We start from the raw sequence: 20,277 nt of genomic DNA, 5'->3' as shown, positions 1-20,277 counted from the left end.
AGATGGTGTAGTGGCGGACTTGGCAGTCCTGGGTTAATGGTTGGACTTGATGATCTTCAGAGTCTTTTCCAACCCAAATGATACTATGATTCTATTCTCTGGCATTGGTGTCATCTACAGATTGTGGCAGTGTGCTGTGTAATCCTTCATTCCTTCCCAGAGTCCTACTTCACAACTTCTCCTAATATGACACTAAACCGAACACTTACTGCAAGTGCTTCTTACAGTCAATTGGTCTCCAATAATTCCACTCAGACTCCAGTTCACTATTTTCCTTTTGAGAACTGCTTTACACTGCACAAAACCTCACTACAGCTGGTTATTTCACATGCTGTTCCCCTCCACTGCCCCCCACTAGGCTGACTAGTCTGTGATGGGGTGGGGGGGAAAAGTTGTTCAACAGTGCATTCCAAACTCACATTTTTGCTTATCACTTTATACTTCTCAGAGAACTAGTGAACTACTGTTTTGGTTGTTTGCCTTCTTTTAACATCATATCTTCATACATACAGAGTCAAGCTCCAGCCCTCTAAGATTTTAAAGAGCCTTTACAAGTTCTTCATGATAATCACCTAAAGGTTCACAAACTATTTGAATCATCTCATGTATTCCTGCATGAAATATCACTAAGTCTTAATGCCTTAAACAGATGGAGCTTATCTAAATGTTTAGCCTTCATTTACATATCTATAACTAGGCATACAGACAATATTGTTGGATTATTAACTTTTGTGTTTGTTTTCTAGAAAAAAAAAAACAACCCACAACCAAAAAAGTACAGGCTTGTGCCTGGCAAGCACGCTTAATGCTTTTTAGCTTTCTACTTGGATATTACTAGAAAAGCAAAATGCCTAGTATTTTATGATGCTTCCTAAAGACTACAGTCAAAGTACTTCTAGAAAAGCTCAGACTGAAAGTAAACACAGAAATTAAAAACCTAGTACTGAACTAAAATGCTTACCTCTCCACAGTTTCACAGAAGAGTACGATTACCTCTTGCTGCACATAATACTCTTTTGGAGACTTCACAGGTACCATGGCCGACACATAACTACAAAGATTATAGAAAAACATACTACTATTTTACACACTTTAACAAATCATAACATAGACAAAAACAAGGCTATGATAAATCATCATAGAAACCTAACCTTTCATGTACCATTTTGTATTTATTTTGACAGCACTCCTACAAAAATTACAGCACAAGAATCTATAAGAAATGCATCCAATTTACTTATTGCAGATAGAGGCAGTGGAACTCAGTTTAGAAATGTCATTACACACATTTAGCAACCAGAACACCATACTGTGTGGCACAGGGAGGTTGGTTCTAGAAGGATCTTTATTGCCACATCCTGGAGACAGAGTAGTTCACTCTGCACTTAAGAAAAAAACCTGACTGAAAGACAAATTTTAATTAAAAAGGTTTTACCCGAGATAATATTAGGGAAATTTCAGCCACCCAAGAGAAACAATTTAGGAGACTTAAAAGCTGGCCTCATTTCTATGTGGAATTACATGCAGAAGTACTAACTCACAAGGTGAGAAATTTTGGTAAAGTGGTTTTCTGTCACCATATTACTTAATCAGTCATTTGTAGACTACAGGTAACACACAAAGGGGAAAAGTTGTTTGCAGAACAATGGCAAATTAAAATGCTCTATGTAGAGAGTTGGTATGGACAGGCCCAAAACTGCACAGGTACTGTCAAGAACCAGTTACTGATTGTCATTGGTGTCTGCACTCAAAACCACACTTAAAAACATTTTTAGCTAATGTTTTCAATTAAAATGTTTTTCAGTGTAACAGTATAATGATAGGGTTTTTTAATCAGAAAAACCTGCTTACATGAGTAAAATAATACAAGATAATATGAATACTGAGGAAAGGCTAAGAGTAATGGGAGTCAAGACAGTCTATGGGTTATTCCCAGAAAAAATTTAAAACACTACCCAATTCTAAGAAACCTGTCTTGCAGAGGGTAGTAATGGCTGTATTATATTACATCCACAGATAATCTTGTCCAGTTATCCTGTCTTTAACTATGCCCAGCACTACAACCATCTAACAAGTATGCAGGAAGCTGGCTTAATTCCGAAGCACAATGCAAGACCTGGTCAATGTGACCCTTGATGCAATAAGCAGTTGCTTTTCTCATCCCAAAAGCAGTTATTTTTGCTTTTGCTATAAGCCTCCAAGCCATTCTGCAATCACAAGTTTTTAAATCACTGAGTTCCTGCGGTTAATTATGGCTTGTGTAAAAGCACTTCCTTCATCAGTTTTCAATTTGCCTTAAATTCACTAGGTGCATCCTGCTTGTATCTCTAAACACAGGAGAACAAGACCTCATAATATCTAGACTATTTGTTATCTTTTTTTTTTTTAAATGTATCTTATTTGTCGCCTTTCCTCCAACAAAAAAACTTTAAGTGAAGAGATTTATGGCTTCCTTTTTTGTCTTGGAAAACATCCCTCAAATGCCATATGCCAGCATGCAAATGGAAAATTACAGTTTAGCTGAATAGAGCAAATATTAATTGCTAAAAAGCTATTTAATTTTCTCTTCGTTATTACTACATTAGACGGAAAAAATCTAACAATACAACAAATTACTGAAGAACTCAAATACCATGATAAAAAAAATGACATGCTTTTTCCATTAAAAGAAAACACAACAAAACAGCAAGCTTCCAAAAACCAACAAGGCACACCACAGTTGTAGTACCCAAGCCAATGCTCACAATGCATTTACATCGGATCTTTTACCTTAATTCAAATTCAGCAAAAAGGACATCAAAATGCTTGAGTGAATCTTTCATTTTTTCTGTGTAGAGGTTCAAATCCCTTAAGGCCTGGTCACGAATGATATTTCTAACTTCCTCCAGGCTTCGAGTCAGATCCTTCGCCAATGGCCTCATAGCCATACTCTCAATTTCACGATTCATAATAATTGAACCAGCAGCCAAACACTATGAAATACATTAAGAGAGAAAATATTAATTTTTACAAAGTTAATTTTATGTTTAAAAGAGAACAAGATGTGATAGTTAATACTTTGAACAAAGGCAGTACTTAGCCCCAATTTGTTGCAAATTATTAAACAAGTGAAAGGTTTAAAACTGATATGCTGAGAATCATAAGCCTTCACATAAAAGGTTAGGGAGCAGCTCAGTCCAGGAGACATGGGAACAGAGGAAGGTTCAAGTGCAAGAACCACATAACTGATAGAATAACTTTTAAAAAGTGCTTCTCCCACTAGGTAGGCATGTATTGATAAAATATATACTCTATGTACACGAAGATTGATTGCGTAAGAGGGATGTGGATCCAGCTGAAGTACAATCAATGGACTCTCTTGATCCAGGCTAGACTGCTTGATTTTGTAAATCTACTCCTCATGAAAAGGACAGAAATTCTGCAACCGTGATGCCACTTGCAGCAAAAATACTCACATTGGCTGTCAGACCAGGGAGTGAGCTAGACCAATAGCCTGCCTCCTACAGAAGCCATGCATATATTTTATAGGAAAAAACATAAAACCAGGTCACAGAGTGATTCTTCCCTTTCAGTTTCTGGGAAGCAGCTATTTAAGAGACTCCTTGGCCCAAGAGTTACACAAGGGCTCCCAAAGACATTAAAAGTAGATTTTTACTGTAAGACATTAATAAAACTTTTTAAAATATTGCTGTTAAAACCAGGCTATTTAATAATCTCTGCTGCTGGCTTTATTCCTTTATGGATACATTTGGAAGACAACAAGCACTGATGTAAATCATACTTACTGGATTAATGGAAATATTTTTATTAACTGAAAATATACACGGTTCTTCTAGTCTCAAAGTTATCTTTTTTTTGTTTTAAATCTTCATTCGCAGCTCTGTTCCACTTCCTCTCTGCCCCTGCACTCCCCTGGATGGGAGGCATTACTGCAGCTCTGTGAGGGACCTGCCATCCCAACCCTTGCTCAGCAGGCTAATGCATTGATTTATGTTTTAAGGCTACCAGGAGAAGATGATGTTCTTACCTCTTATCAGTCAAAGCAGTATTTGTGGGAATGTATGGATAAGGCAAGTCTTAACTGCTGACAGGTACTTAGTCCATCAGAGCGATTGCACTGACAAGGGCACATAAGTGTATATTTTTAACAGTCCATACAGTTTTCCTTACTACATGAATTTACAGAATGACAGTGTCTACAGTAGTAGGAATTAACATTACTTCATCACTGCATACGTTACTTTCTCTGAAACCAACAGGTCTCTCCAAGCCTGTTGATTTGATTTAGGAGACAATGAAAGTTGGATTTGGAAAAAGTAAAAGCATTAACTTATGTAACAAGCAGTGAATAAAGGGAGACTATTTTTTTCATCCCCGAAGATACTAGCTGTCTCTGTGATCCCCTCAAGCATATTCCACAACGCAAGGAGAATTTACTGCATGGGCTGGCATTTTTCCTGTTCATTCATTGCTGTAATCCTGGTTTGTTAGTGCCTTCAAGTAAGAAAGGATAATGAGATTCACAGGGATTCATTATGGACAGCTGCAGACAGAATGACCCCATGTTCTCCTACCTAATGACCAAAGAAGCACCATTAAGCAGATACATCAGACACTCAGCATTTTAAAAACAGAGCATGGTGTCACCTGTATGATGGCAGTGAAGGTCACACACTAATTAGAAAAAAAGTTGCTGCTGTTTTTGCTGAAGATAGGGTTAGAAAGCATTGAAAAATCGAATTAATTTTGTAAATTCTACCCGGGACTTGCCTGACTCAGAAGAACCTACAACTAACAACTGTCAAAGTTTCAGAAACAGAACATATGGACGCATATTGGACTAAACAAGATAGGAGAGCATGCACTTTAAAAAGAAAGGAGGAACTGGTAGAGAACAGAATGGATAATAACAGGAGCCAACGAATTGCTTCAAATACAAGAGAGGCAAAGTTGAAAGCAACACCACAACATGCTGTTGTGTGGTAGGATGTCTAGGCTACTCTCCTCAACTCTTAAATCCATGGTGCTTAAAGTCACCCTCAGGCCAGCAGACCTGAAGACACTAAGTTTATCATTAAAGACTCCACAATGAGTTTTTATTCCTTTTTCTTAGCCAACAGATACCAGTAGTAACAAATAAGTATCTTACATATCATGTCCTTTATTCTGACACTTCAAGCTTCCCTTGGTTAAAATAATTAAAGCTTATTCACCACAAAAAATCCCTTGTTCCTACAGGTTGCTGTCAAAGCAGGTCTTTGAGAAAAGCCACATAAGATAAGTAGACTTCAGTGCTTTGCACAGAAACCATTATATTTTAAGCCTAAACATGTGAAACAAATGAGTTATGCGCAAAAAATACCAGCTCCAAGTTATAATATAGCCTTAAAATAAAGTAAGAGCATACATTTACATTTGTTCGAAAAACTTTTATCCTGCTATAATTCCCTTATATATCTTTATTTGTTTCTAAGATTTTTAAAGCACGAGGTGGCCCATCAGGACAAAAAATAAATTTGAAAATCAAGAATATTAATCAGATGCTAGGTCACAAAAGAACAATTTTTAAGACGTGGTCATAACGGCAGTAGACAATTATGGAAATAAACTGGTATGCTGTTAGCCCAAGCAATACCAAAACCACAGTTAAAGTATCCCCTTCCACTGAGCATCCAGAGCAAGTTCTCAAAGATGTTTACTCTTTAATTATACGTACCATTTGCAGAAAAGTCTCTAGATGTACTTTAAACTTCTGATTTTATACCACACAAAAACGGTCCATTAACCCCAAGTAACAAAACATGAGAGACTTACTTCTGCTCCAAACCAAAGCTGTCCTGCAAGGTTGTCATGGCGTATTTCCTCCGGAAACTTAACACAAAAGTCTCGGTTGGCCCGTTCATGTGGAATGCATTCATCCATGATTTGATTTATGATGTTCAAAACATTATCCTGAAGCAAAATATAGGATAACATATATACTGTTCCCACATAAATCCCAGATATTTTTTTTCTAAGTTTTAACAGAATTTTAGCGAGGCAACAACAAATTAAGAAAGAAAATGCAGTATTTAACTCTTAATGGTCATCACACACACAGAGAAAACACAGGAGGATATTGCATCGAAAGGAAGAGTGGCGAACTTCACTTTTTTTAGTTTTCATAGAGACAGTTTTTCAGATTCACTGCACTTAACTGACTACTTTAGTGGGACTTCTGATGAGGAGGCATGATTTAAAGAGCTCATTAACTGTAAAGTATCAGTAAATAAACTATAAGCACAAATAAACTGACTTCTCATTTCCTCTCACCAGCCCAAATGATATTCACTTCATTCTTCCCCAAAAAAAGCACCTGACAGAGTACCCCGGAGACCTTAGAAATTGAGTTACATTGGGATCATTGGAGTTGAAGAATTAAACTTGTCCTGGGAATCTAAAGCAGGTGCTTACTACACTTGAGTCCCCAGCAGGCAAGGGCTGGCACACCTGCCTGCTGTTTCTCCCCCTGGCCATCCAGGAGGATAAGGGAACACCACACAAGTTAGAGAGTCTTAGTAACTGCTCTGATCTATGTCTGCATCAGGACAAAGATCAAAGACCCCTAACCAGTCTCTTGATATGCAGTAAATAATCCATATTCATTTATTTGAAAAGGTAATCTTTATGTATCCCTGCTGGGAACCACATGAAATTTGATTAACATAATAAAGGTAGGTTCAGAGTGTGAAAAACCCTGAGTGCTTTCATTAAAGATGTTTTGTCTCATCCTTCTTCCATTATTTACAGAATTCACATTGTTTTGAAAATATTTTTTCAAGCAATTAAAAACAAATCTGTCTGCATAGAACTGTTTAATAGAGAATTGCTTTACGCCTAAGCTTTACTGGTGTCTTTTCCTCTGCATTTACAAAAATAAAAGAAGAATAGAAATTTTGAAGAAACCTGCCCCTTTAGTTTGTTCCCCACTGAGAAAGGCAAAACCTACTTTAGGTACAAAAAAAATAATTCAAATTTTCAGTAATTTCAGTGCAGACTGCTGTTGCCACAAAATAATCTTAGCATTAATGCCATAATCCCAGTTGTCTAATCCAAAATAAATAAACCATTGGCAATATTTATTACATATTGGTATAAGGTACTTTATGTGCTAACAATTAAAACATTTTTACATAAATTATTTTTGCAAGTCTGTCATGAGGTAACACATTTCATTTTGATAAAGTTGTAACAAACAAACAACACCCCATACATTTAAAACAACACTGGCATGCATAGTAGTCAACCATTTTCTCTAAAAAAAAAAAATATCTGAAAACAGGGCTCTGTAGCATCACAAAACAACACAGACTGTGGCCAGCAGGTATGAGAAGAGACAAAAAAACCAAAGCTAGATTCACCAACGTATAAAATAATTTTAAAGATGCACCCCTCACTCTGCAAGTGCAATATACTGCCAGGATTAATGGGGCACTTGGATCCCTAGGAATCCAAAGAGATGCCCATTGTAGAAATTGAGGGAAAAGTCAATGTCACAGTTTTCCCTAGTGTAACTGCAAGGTGAACTTCAGTTCAAGTTCTGGAAGACAGATCAGAGCAAAGATGCTCACACCCTGTTTCAGCAGTACCATCCAGAATCACTGCCTGAAGAAAAAAGCCAGGCTGCCACCATCTCCCCTCTCCAGGATAAAATGCAGACACAGCCAAGGGATCACATATAAATTAGTATGATGCCTTAGGGCAAGAAAAAGCAGGCTAATAGCAAGTTTCCTATTTTCCTTCCTTCCACTTCTTAATTCCTGGTATAGAGTATGCTTCTTTCATCATTATTTAGCTAGATCTTGCTGGGAAGTCAAAATATTTTGAAAGTAGGTCCCATAAGAAAATAAACTCCTAAACCACTTAGTTCCTACCCTTACAGAGCAAGGAACGAAACTGAGGATTAAAGCATTTAAATTGTAGAAGGGCATGAGTCACTCATGATGCACTTAAAATCAGTTATTGCTGATCTATTTTGAGACCAGGTGCTGTGTCTCTAGCTCCCACTTCATCACCAGAACAATACAGGTTAGCACATTAGGATGAAAAAGCAAGATTCCTGTTTTCAGGGAACTAAAAGTTTGAAAGGAACTTTTCACATTTGAGAGATACAGTGCTAAAAAGTCATCCTACCAGTTAAATTTTACAAAAGCTGCAGGATATTCAAAGAAATATTAAGGCATGGAACTCTGAAAAGAATTACATTTGAATTCAATTATGTCAGATTTCAAATAAACCAATTTATTTTATTTTAGGACATGATACTCCTATTTATTTTTTTTGCCACCACACTCAAATATGGGAAAACATTATTTTCAGCATCCTGCTTTTTTTTTTTTTTCTAAAAAGCTACACAGAATAGGATGAGACCCATATTGAAAAGCTTCGCTCAACTTTTTTTCTACTTTTAATACCTTATTATTTAAATGCAAGCTTATTTTGCAGTGGCTACAAAACAAATTAAATTTCCCTTTTATAATCACCCACATACGTACTCAAAATTCCTGATATATCAAAGAAAGTTCTATGCAGAGTAAAGCAACAGGTCTCATATCTGGCCAAGCAACTGTCCCATATCTTTGTTCTGTTTTTCGAATCATTGTACTTGTAAAAAAGTACTAAGATTCTATCTAAATCATGTTGGGAGATATAATTATGCTAAGCATCATGAAATTTTGTACCTTAATGCACTGAAATGAAATACTGCAACTGAAGGCAACCAGATATAATAAAGACAATGAAAGTTTTTCCAAAGCAAGTATAATACTAATTTTTCAGTATACCGTTTGTTTACCACCTAAATGACATTTAGTATTCTTCATTTCTTCAATATTTTTGTACTCTCTAGATATTTATACTCCAAAGCACCAAAGATCTACTAACACATCTCCAAGTACGCCAAACCGAGTCATTTTAAAAAAACCCCGGAAGTTATTTGCAACTTATGCAGTACTAGTAAGTTAAATCGTAAATAATTAGAATTTTAATATACACTTGCCAATGGAGATAAATCACAAAAGCTCCATCTCTGGATTAGTAGCAGTTTTTTTACAAAGAGTTACCTGGCTTCACATAGACAACTGATCACTGTCAAAAAGCGAAGTGAAAAAAACAATTCAAGAAATGAACATGTTGTCCTGCATGCTGTAATGGTAATAGGGGAAGATTAAGGAAAGACTACTTAAAAGAACTTTGCCATTTAGTGTATAAATGTGAACAGATTTCTACAAGGCTAATTGTTTCAAGATGTGCAATTGCCCAAATTTTCTTTTTTTCTACAGGTTTTTTTTTATCCTACTATAGAAAAAACCCAAAACAACAAAATCTCCAACATTTTCCTCCCCTCTTCCATTCCCTCTTGTTATGATGCCCAGAGCAGAGTAACCTAAAGAGGAGAACTGGAATACTTGCTCCCATAATGATTTCAAATCTCAGCTGCTTTGAAACTGGAAGGATGCCAGCCAATTTAGACAGGCTATCCAATGCATTATAAGCAAGTCAGTCTTTTCTTCAAAAGAGCTTCAAGAAACATTCAATTTAGTTAATTACAGTATTCTGCTTTGTAAGCTAAGAACGAATGGGTTCAGATACGTGGTAGCACTGAGGTTTTGCTCTAACTTAAGTAACAGAAATCAATTTGTTGGAATTGAAGTAGTAAATCTTTCACTTGATCCATCTTTCTACATAAAAGCCTCTGGATTTAATGTACCCTTTGGTAGCTTTATCTGTTATCTTTTGGTTCATTTGCATACCAGGATGAGCACAGTTTTGTTTCAAAGCTGCACTGTTTAGGCTTTCCAGCAGCACAACAGGCAGCTGCTGCAGAAATTCTGCTTTGGGATTTACTCCAAGTTCCTAATTTCCTGGAAAAGAGCTCAATGTTTTGCATAATGGAAAGCACCTATATTTTATTTTGATAGGTAAGGGAATGAGTGGTAGTGAGACAACGTATGTAGCTCGCCACAGTAAAGAACAAAAAGTTAGTTTATTCTTGACCCAGCAGTAATTGGCCATATACTCAATAATCTGTACATAAAGCTAACAGCAACTGCTGCATTAGCTTTCAGAACAGGTACAAAATGAACAAGCAGTAACTTAGTTTTACTTACGCTCTTAAACATGTTTAGATCAACATGTAACCCTTTTGTACATGTCCTTCATAAAATCTGTGGTGCTCTTCCACACCATTAAATTTAACATGACCTTCCTGAGATCTTCTGCAAGATTTCTTCAGACGAAGATAATTTCTCATATTGTTCAGTACTTCTTCAATATAATTTTTTTGTATTATCAGTAAAATTAGCCAAGGTATTACAGTCTGTGATAGTATCAGCATGAGCTTAATAGCTTCACATTTTTTGTTTCTTTTTCTGGCTTGATGTCAAATAGCAGACCTCCATCAACATCACATTTATGACAGCAGAACACAAATTAAGGCCAAACAAAGGAAGATTTTGTTGTCATTAGCTAGTATTCAGGGTTCTTATGGGTGACTTTCATTAACAGAAAAAACTAATAAGGTGACATACTCCTTGATTTAAGTGATAGGAATTCAAGCAACACCCAAAAGTCCTGGCTTCAGAATCCAGCAGGGTCTTTACAGAAGCTGTTTCATCCATCAGAGATTGAAAGTCTCTCTCCAGACAGCAACAAGTTCCATTGCTTTCCCTCCAGCCCGTCTTGCACGGATCCCAAAGGCCATGCTTTCAGACTCCCTTTTTTTGCCTCATCAGCTATTTGACTGTTTCCTACTGCCAACACAGAATCACTGAAGAAACACCTTTAAGATCATCAAGTCCAACCATTAACCCAGCACTGCCAAGCCCACCACTAAACCATGTCCCTAAGTACCACGTCTACATGGCTTTTAAATACCTCCAGGGTTGGTGATTCCATCACTTCCCTGGGCAGCCTGTTCCAACGCTTGACCACCCTTGCAGTGAAGAAATGTTTCCCAATATCCAATCTAAACCTCCCTTCATGCAACTTGAGGCCACTTCCCCTTGTCCTGTCACTTGTTACCTGGGAGAAGACACTGACCCCCACCTGCCTACAGCCTCCTGTCACATAGTTGTAGAGAACTATAAGGCCCCCCCGAGCCTCCTTTTCTACAGCTGAACCACCCCAGTTCCCTCAGCTGTTCCTCATAAGATACATTCTCTAGACCCTTCACCATCTTTGTTGCTCTTCTCTGGACGCACTCCAGCACCTATATGCCTGAGGGGCCCAAAGCTGAACACAGGATTTCAGGTGCGGCCTCACCAGTGCTGAGGTCCTGCTGGTCACACTGTTTCTGATGGAAGCCAGGATGCTGTTGGCCGCCTTGCCCACCTGGGCACATTACTAGCTCACGTCCAGCCGGACATCAGCCAGCACCCCCGGGCCCTTTTCCTCCAGGCAGGTTTCCAGCTGCTCTGCCCCCAGCCCTCAGCGCTGCGTGAGGCTGTTGTCACCCAAGTGCAGTACCCAGCACTCAGCCCTGGGGGACACTCATGCCACTGTTCCTGGCCCCTTGGTCCAGTCTGCCCAACCCCCCCCACCCCCGTCACCCGCAAAGTCTCCTGCCCAGCCCCCCCTGCAGAGTCTCCTGCCCTCCAGCAGATCAACGCTCTACCACAAATTGGCATCATCTGCAAACTGACTGGAGGTGCACTTCTAGATGGCCCACCTCCTACAAGTAACTTAGAATTTGTTTGTCTGAACTTTGGGCAGTAGCTCCCAGTCTAACCTAGCCCACTATAGGGCAGTACCAAAATTTACCATGAATTGAAGGCAACTTGTATCTCTAGCAATTTAAAAGCTGTAGCACCCCAGCCCAACAACAATTGTTGCAGTTTGTGTTGAACGGCAGCATCAAAGCCTCTCTTGCTAAACTGTCTTGCTAGTATACCATCACGACAGGACTTCATTCTCCAAATATCACAAGTTTATTAATGGAAATTTTGATCTTAACCTTCATATATATTCAAAATTTATTTTGCATACACTGACTAATCTTCCCAAGTGGAGCCACTGACATATGAAGAGGTGAACACCGGCACATTAATTTTCAAACAAAAGAGCTTACAGATATTTAAGCATGGCTTCCAATAAAAATGGTTCTTTAGCCACGATGTAGTATTTATTTATTGGCTAAAATGACATTTCCCAATAAGCCAGTGTGTACTCTTTTGACAAATTACCTTTAAACTTAACGTACATCTGTTCTAAGCATCTCTACCACGAAGATAAAATCACGGAATTAATGCCCCTCTTTTCTAACCAGCCACCCAAATATAAATAAAATATAATTTTCCTCAGTAAATAAAAGAGGAAACCCTATTTACAGAAGGGCTGTTAATAACGAAGATCAACTTGAGAGACTACATGAAGTACAGCATTGTTACAGGGCATCATCCTCTCTCTGCAGAGAAGAAAACTTTCAGATTTCAAAAATGGTGCCACCATAAGAAAAAAAATAATCTGCTCTATTCCTTCACACCAAGAAGCCATTAACTGATGTTAGACGAGGCAGCATTTACTGAAACGAAGTGTAGCCAAACCTACACTGAAAGACTGCTCTCAGTCAAGCCTCCCTTTATCAGTAACAGATAAGAACTTTGTCCACAGTGAATCAGAATATCATGGCTACAGACATGCTCTTTCAGCAGTATCTACATACTTAAGCTTTTTCTTATAAAGGCTCTAAAATGTTTGTCCTATATTAGAAAACACTTGAAAATAATCCATTAAGTAACCTGGTATAGTAACATCCCCTTCTACATAGTTTCATAGCAACAGAAGAATAAGAGACATTCACTTTGAACATGGGTATCTGCCACACCAAACATAAAACAGGCTTTCTCCTCCAACCAGTACCAGGCAACTACTTTCCTACCATGGTACAGGGATCCAAAAGGTGCCCTAATAAGTACTTCAGTATTTTCCAAGCATGAAAGAATTTAAGCCTGGCACAGAGCTGGCACAGTCTTCTTCATATTGGTCCAAAGCTGCTCCACAGCTGAGGCCACGAGCAGAATGCAGGCAATGCAATCATGACTTACTGCCACCTTTGCTTTGCTTGCCTTCCCGTACTGCAGAGTGAAAGAATCCTGCATCCCAATACAGTGCTGAACTGGGGGGGGAGCCAGCTTTCCTCCCTATGAGGTTCTCTGCTGCAAATTAATTCCCTGACCTACAATGTACAATATTCTCAAACCCACTCTGCCTACAGTTTTAGATAACAAGTAGTTTCTCTGAATGACCTATTTGATCCATACAAACAACTGGAAACACATTAAAAAGTTTGTAAATATGTAAGACTACAGTATTACACACTATTACAATGCTTTTTTTCAAAGAAAAAATATCTTACAATATTAATCAGTCCCTACATCATACCAACTATGAATCTAGAACACAAAAATGAAATAAAATTATTGTTAGTTGTCAAGAGTTGTACTGATGGCTCAACTTACAGTCAAGCATTTTATATTTTCTAGCCATCATGCTCATCATTCTATAGTGAAAACAGAAGTGACCAAAAGTTTCCCCAAAACAATGAAGAAAAGCTGTTTAAACAGACAAGGTTTTAAAGCACACAATTATTTTATTTACTAATTAGAAATGTTTATTGCTGCATATTTGTTTCCTACCCAGCTGTATCATTCCACTGATCACTTAACATTTCTGGAGGGTGGGAGGAAGTAAATTTAAAATCTGCATTCGTAGCCTAACGGAAGAAAAATCAACTCTTGTGATACTTACAGGTTATTTACAGTATTTAATTATACAAAATAATTTTCTTCATTCACAGTGATTTCAAGTACAGTAAAAACATATGAAAGGGTTGACAAGCCTGCATGTTTTCAAAGGAAATGTTACAAGCTTTCACTCACTTGCATAACTAAATAGCAAACAGGTACCTGACAAACTGTTTGAAGATGTCAGGTAGCACAGAGAAGACATCTGTTGGAGCAATGCAACTCATACAAGTAATCATTACTAGCAATAATGAAATGACAATCAATTATAAAACAACTGAAATAGAGATAAAACTATAGGGAAAAACCTTACAAGACCTACTATCACAGAAACAATACAGCAGACTTGCATTGTCTGGAATTTAAGGTTAATCTTGACATCATCACTTAAATAAGAAATACTTTTCTTCTCAGTTTCACTTCCTTTTCTAAACTGGCACTGTCTCCACTTAAATTAAATTGGAAGAGATTGTAAAAAAGAGAGAATAATTTTCTTTGAACAAGACTTGGCTCTCCCACCAGTTCCAGTCCTTCTTTCCTACATCTGCATCATGTCTTATAAATCTAGACCTCATGAGAACTTCTCTAGAGCCCTCCAGCTCTGTTATGTTTCAGAAAAAGCCTCAAAATCAGGTACAATTCTGAAAACTAGCATGATTATCTCCTCACCATAGATCAATGCCCCAGCATTCTGATGTAACTGAATGGGCTGGAGAAGGTCTGCTTTTGGTTCCTTCTTCTTCGCTCTACCTACTCTAGAAAAAAAGCCAGACACCCCTCCTCATCTATTCTCAGTTACTAAACTTTAGAAACATGAAGGTTTCTTTCAGTCAGCTTCTTCCCTCAATCTCAATAATTACTCTTCTGTCTCCTTCATTGACCTCCACTAACATAACTAATATAATGTCTCAAGGGTTGCAAATTAAGCAGGCTAGAGAGACTTCGCCATTACTTCAGCTAAAAGTACTCCTGGCTCAACTCACACCGTTTAACCTTTCTATCATTTAATAAAATAACATCAGGAATAGATTCTTGCCAACTTTTAACCAATCATTATGTTACAGAATCCAGCTGGGAGTTTTACAGCTTTAGTCTAACTTGTCTCATTTAAAGAGATCTATTTCTGCCTAATTCTACAAGAAAATGTTCTGCGATGGACAGATGTAATCAAACATGAAAACATTGCACCTCTGAACTGCCTCATTGTTTCCAGCGATTATGGTACATACTCCCAGCTTGCTCTTGTCAAGAATGTTAATGAACACAATTAGTATTTCTTAGATAACTCGCTGCCAATCTACTATGACACAGGCATTGTCCTATGAGTGATTTAACAGCTCTTTACAGATACCTTCTTCATTAAGGGATGCTCATTAATGCTGACTTTTCTTAAAAATTGCTTCTCTTCAGCAGGGATACAATTCAGATAAAGCACAGAATAGAAGGGATTTTTTTGGAATTTTTTTTTTTTTTTAGAGATTGCTTATTCTCATACCACTTAAACTTATCAGAAAAAAGGAAACACCTTCAGATCAGGTTTTTTACACCTGAAATAGAAAGGCACTTTTCATCTAAGACAGGCAGCAAATAGCATAAGGCCATTTTGCAGTCTAATCGTTAGGCAGCAAGGCCAACTGACAAGCCAGCCCCTTCTCTCACCTATTTTACAGCTTTTGTTCCTATCTACAGGCTGTCACTGGCCTTCTCAACAGCACTCTCGGCTTACTGGTACAAGGGGCATAATGAATGGTTTCAGAGCACTGACCCACGGTAATCCAGGTCATTTCACTGTTCAAGGTCACAGAACGACTCTGCAAATACATGCATTAGCACAGTTGAAGATGTGGTTTCCTAGAGGTATCAAGCTGACCACAGCTTATTTAAACTGGCTATGGATAAGGATCTATAAACCCACTACACGCTCCCCACTTCTGCCTGCAGACACTCCTCTAGCTGTATGTCAGCACTTGGACGCCATTGTGCATCCGCACACTCAGGGCAATCAATATCCCACCAAAGCCTCCCCCACAACCAAGCTTCCAGGTCATCCCACCTGCTCCATGACCATTCACTCACTGCTGGAGCCAGGTACCTGCAGCACACTGGTTAGTGCTGGAAGAAAGGACAGACAAGGCTACCGCTTTTGATGGCTGCACAGTCTCAAATCAGTTTAAGCTAATAGGAAGCTGTGCTTTGAGGGGATGCCATGCTGAAGTATGGGGATAAGAACAAGAATAGTGCAAATGTGGAATGGAAAAGCTTTACACTGACACTACCAATGAACCATGCAATGATGCCTAAGGAACTAACTACATGCAATAACACAGAAATACACGTTTCGGCAGATTTTTTATGAAATCAAAGTTTCTTTATCTTGTCTGCCCATGCTCAACCACATATCCAAGCAATAAAGCTAAGAGATTTACTGAAACTAAAACGTTTATAACATTTCTAACCAAGTGCCCAAGGGCTTGTTTGAATCAAAGACTAGGCAATCCACATGCACAGCTGCTGAAGTTTTCATAGGACTCTGACCAAAACCACTCAAATTTACATAAATATTTCCATCTGAAATCACTCTATGCATTTCCATTAATACCATTATAAAGCCTAGCGGTGTTAATCCACAACACTGGCAGATTTAGAAACCTTAACCAGCTAGGAGAAAAAGAACATATTTGGCATTAAACAACATTCTGACTTTAGTGAATAAAAAATTGAGAGAGTTATGTTGAAGTACTGCAGCTGTAGACAAAAGACAAAGGCCAATGTGGTATTATACCACATAAGGAGTTATAACCAACAACAGTTTGCCTCAAAACTACAGATCCCAGATCCTTAATGACCTCCACTCAACATAACAGTGTTCAGGTCCAGGATCATTTCTACTGTCTGTATACTGTAATTAAGTGATTTAAGGATCTCCTAAAAAATTACATAAAGATAATGCTGCCTTCCCTGTTGAGGGATACCTTCAAAATTTTATTTCATCAATTAGGAAATAGGATGTATTTTCAGACTCTTAATTGCATTGCAGAATAAGCCAGACAGCCAGAAATACATTCATTAGATCTACTGAGAGAACTCCTCACATTCCAGCTACAGGGTTAAAATATTTTCGAGTCAAATATGCAAAATCCCTATGGAGGACAATAATACAAATAATAAACAGGGCTGACACAGAGGCCAGAGGTGCACAGGAATGTGTAAAAATGGAAAATATTTTAAAATCCCAGTTATCATGCCAGTCAAAAATAGACATCACTCTGCAAGGCAGCTAGGATTCATCCTTGTTTATTTAAAAGACTACATCAGACCTTACGAGGCGGGGGGGGGGGGGGCGGGGGGGGCAAGGAAATTAAACAGAAAATCCCCTCCAAGTATCAGAACAATTCTAAAGCAAAAATTACAAGAGCTTACATCAGTAACACAGTTTAACTTAGCGTCTCAGTTGCACAAATCAATTCAACAAGCTTTGCAGCCTAAAGATGATCACTTACGCTTCTACATGAACTCCTGCACTGTTTTATTATGAGCACTATTAAAGTGGAAAAACAACTTTAGCAGTACTTACAGATACCCTGGGGCAACTGAGATATCAAAGCAAGAAAGAGAAATTTGTATTCTATTTGCTTAAATAATCTTCATCTACAGAAACCTTAAGAACTGAAAAGGTATTCTCCGGGCAAACCCAAAAATTTATACAGAGTACATCACACAGTGGTATCAAGAACACTGTATTTTTAAATCAAATTCTAGCTTTTTCCTGAACTATGAAACAAGATGTGGTATTGGCATATAAAAAGTTAGCTTTATTTGCTTTGCAGCAGGAAGAATAGTGTATTTGGGGTAATACTGCTGTTTATCTCAAGACTACTTTTTAAAGTGTTGAAAAAATAGCACTACTTTGAACTGGAAATCCAGCAGGAGTAGATGGCATAAGCAAAAAGGTAAGCATTCTTGCCGAACACAGCACACTTTCTGCATAATTCATTTCACACCAGTATTTACTTCCCACAGCCTTTAAAATGGAAAGTTTTGTGCTCAAGTAGTGCAAAAGCATGTAGTAGCAAAGCCTACCACCTGACAACAAATTTTTCCTTATCACAAGCTGTTTCCACATCAACCGTTTAAAAATCCTGTGAAGCAATACTAACTTGCTAATACATGCAAATCTTTCAAAAATGTCTAAATTTTTAAAATTACTCTCTTAAAGCCTGCATTTTTTTCGAGAACATTGTGCTGCAATGAGCTAACAGAAATACATTCCAAAGCATAAGTTTGATGCAGAAGACAACCACTCTATCTTTACATCAGAGAACAGCAAAAAAAGGGCAGTCTGAAATTCATCTGTTCTCTCAAACTGCAAAATATTTTGTCCTCCCTCCTTCTAATATGTAGAAATTCTTGTTGGGCCCAATGCATAGTATGTAAACATCTAAAGGCTTTCTTTTGTTTAATGAAAACTTACTTATGACACATGAGAAAACAAGGTTACACAATATTCCACAATTATTCATCATAATCTATTATTTGTATTTGAAATATAAATTTACACAGTGTTATAGTATTGATGTTTTATCCCTTGAAAATGGATGAAGTAGTTAATTTATTAATTATTTCACATAGAAAATGCCAGACTAACCTTCAAGGATGTTAAGGTCACAATGAAAACTAAATTCCACTGCTAAAAACTGTGTTTAAAAAAAAATTTTGCCTTTTTTATCATATTTCCTGAGCATTAAAGTAAAATTATATTAAGGAAAGGGGGAGGTTTCTTTTCTTACATCATTAAGCAAAAAAGCTTCTAACGGAGGAAAACAAGACTTAATCCCCAAGTATGGAAATGTCACCAAATAAATAATTTGCACGTATCACTAATTGTGCTAACATGGTGCTACCACACACACAGAGGAAAGGCAACAAATAGCAGCTTATTTAAGTCATAAGACTACATAACAATTCAGTGGCTGATTTTATCCTTATTTGCAAGAGTAAAAGAAAAAGATTAAAAAGGAGGAATGCAGCAGAGCTGACAGCAATCCTCTGATGGTACTGTTGAAGAATGTGTAAGAACTATAAAGGCCCTGATAGTCAGCCATGTCACATTACATTAATTCCTACAGAATTGGATCTCGTATAGTCTCATAATTCAGAAACGCTGAGAAAAGTCAGTTTTAAAGTGACCTGGCTCTGCTGTCCTCATTTAGCCTTCAAATGCTCCGGGAATTATACCAGTACATCTTGGGTCCGCTATGTCAATATTCAAAGTATCAATGTGTCAATTTTTCTTAATAGAAAGAGTATTATCTAGGGCAGATAATCATGCATTAAGAAATGAAACATCTTATCTTTTTAAACAGAAGATTTCAAAACCTCAAAAATTAAGAGCCTTCTACAGATGGGCTCTCCTTCACAAAGAAGAAAATACCATTATTTTTTAATTTGAACAAAACTTTGACATCTGGACAAAAAACTCCCTGTTCTAACTGAGGTACAGATAAAATATTAATCTTGCTCTCCTGTTATGGCCTCATGTTTTAAATGGATGACTACCTCATCTTCCACCTAAGACAGTATTTTTCCATAGGAGTTTGCATGCAATGAATGTGGTCATTGCAAGCAGATGGTGCAGTATAAACTCACAACACAGTCCCTTCAATAACAACCTATGGCTTCCTCAGCATGAACTATTTAATATAATATAATTACATCCCTTTTTTACTGATAAAAAATTAATTGTATTTTGTATACAAAGATAAGTTCCCTTTTCATTATTTATCAACTTGTCAATCTAGCTTCAGTTTCACCCTTATGCATTATTGATCACCACCTGTGCTGTCATTCCATTCTACACAAACTTTAATTTATTTTTAAATATGTATATAAAAAAAATCAGAAGTCACACTCTGAAGACCCTTTCCATTTCCTCACTACAAAGGAATCCATGCAAGTTCAATAACACAGTTCATTACAGCTCAGTCATGGCCCTCTTCCACTCAGGGAATTTTAGTAGGCATCTTGCAAATCCTGCAGCAACTTCAGCATTGTGTGTGGTGGTGGTGGTTTTTTATTTTGGGGGTGGGGGGGGTGGTGGTGTTTCTAAATCAAAGAAAAAAGCAATATAGAAATATGCCCATGTACATGGTACAAGCTGAGGTGAAAGGTTACTGGACTGGTTTCCTTGTATCAAGCTGAAATTGGTAACGACACGCTAAGTAACCCATTATCAAACAATCTTCACTGCTTCCATGAGACACTAAAGAGTATCACATACAGAGCTACCCTACTTTTAGACTGCCTTATCCATCCATCTCCAGCTTAAGAAAGCAAATAATGTTTTTATGCTTTTAAGATACACAAAAGGCATATTTCAAAGATGAAGAATATAATTTTTTTTTAATTAAAAATTTGATTTTGATTCAACAAGGCCAAATGCAAGGTCCTGCATCTGGGACAGGAAAATCCTCAGTATCAATACAGACTGGAGGTTGAG

The 20,277-nt window shown here is 37.5% G+C and overlaps 1 protein-coding gene across 4 annotated transcripts in view; it reads right to left on the bottom strand.

The window, feature by feature from the left end:
* ZFYVE28 (zinc finger FYVE-type containing 28) overlaps window positions 1-20,277 on the bottom strand; it is a 165,865-nt gene that overhangs the window by 58,698 nt on the left and 86,890 nt on the right. For all 4 annotated transcript variants that reach the window (XM_056351085.1, XM_056351104.1, XM_056351075.1 and 1 more), the window contains exons 3-5: window positions 5,815-5,952; window positions 2,770-2,972; window positions 962-1,051 (exon numbers count right to left, since the gene is read on the bottom strand). In XM_056351085.1, coding sequence (XP_056207060.1) covers window positions 962-1,051; window positions 2,770-2,972; window positions 5,815-5,952 — 431 coding nt within the window. The remainder of the gene's footprint in view (window positions 1-961; window positions 1,052-2,769; window positions 2,973-5,814; window positions 5,953-20,277) is intronic.

This window comes from Falco biarmicus, chromosome 1 (genome assembly GCF_023638135.1).
Source record: "Falco biarmicus isolate bFalBia1 chromosome 1, bFalBia1.pri, whole genome shotgun sequence".
NCBI lineage: Eukaryota > Metazoa > Chordata > Aves > Falconiformes > Falconidae > Falco > Falco biarmicus.
The sequence above is the reverse complement of the archived record's forward strand: the minus strand, read 5'-3'. Positions and strand labels throughout refer to the sequence as shown.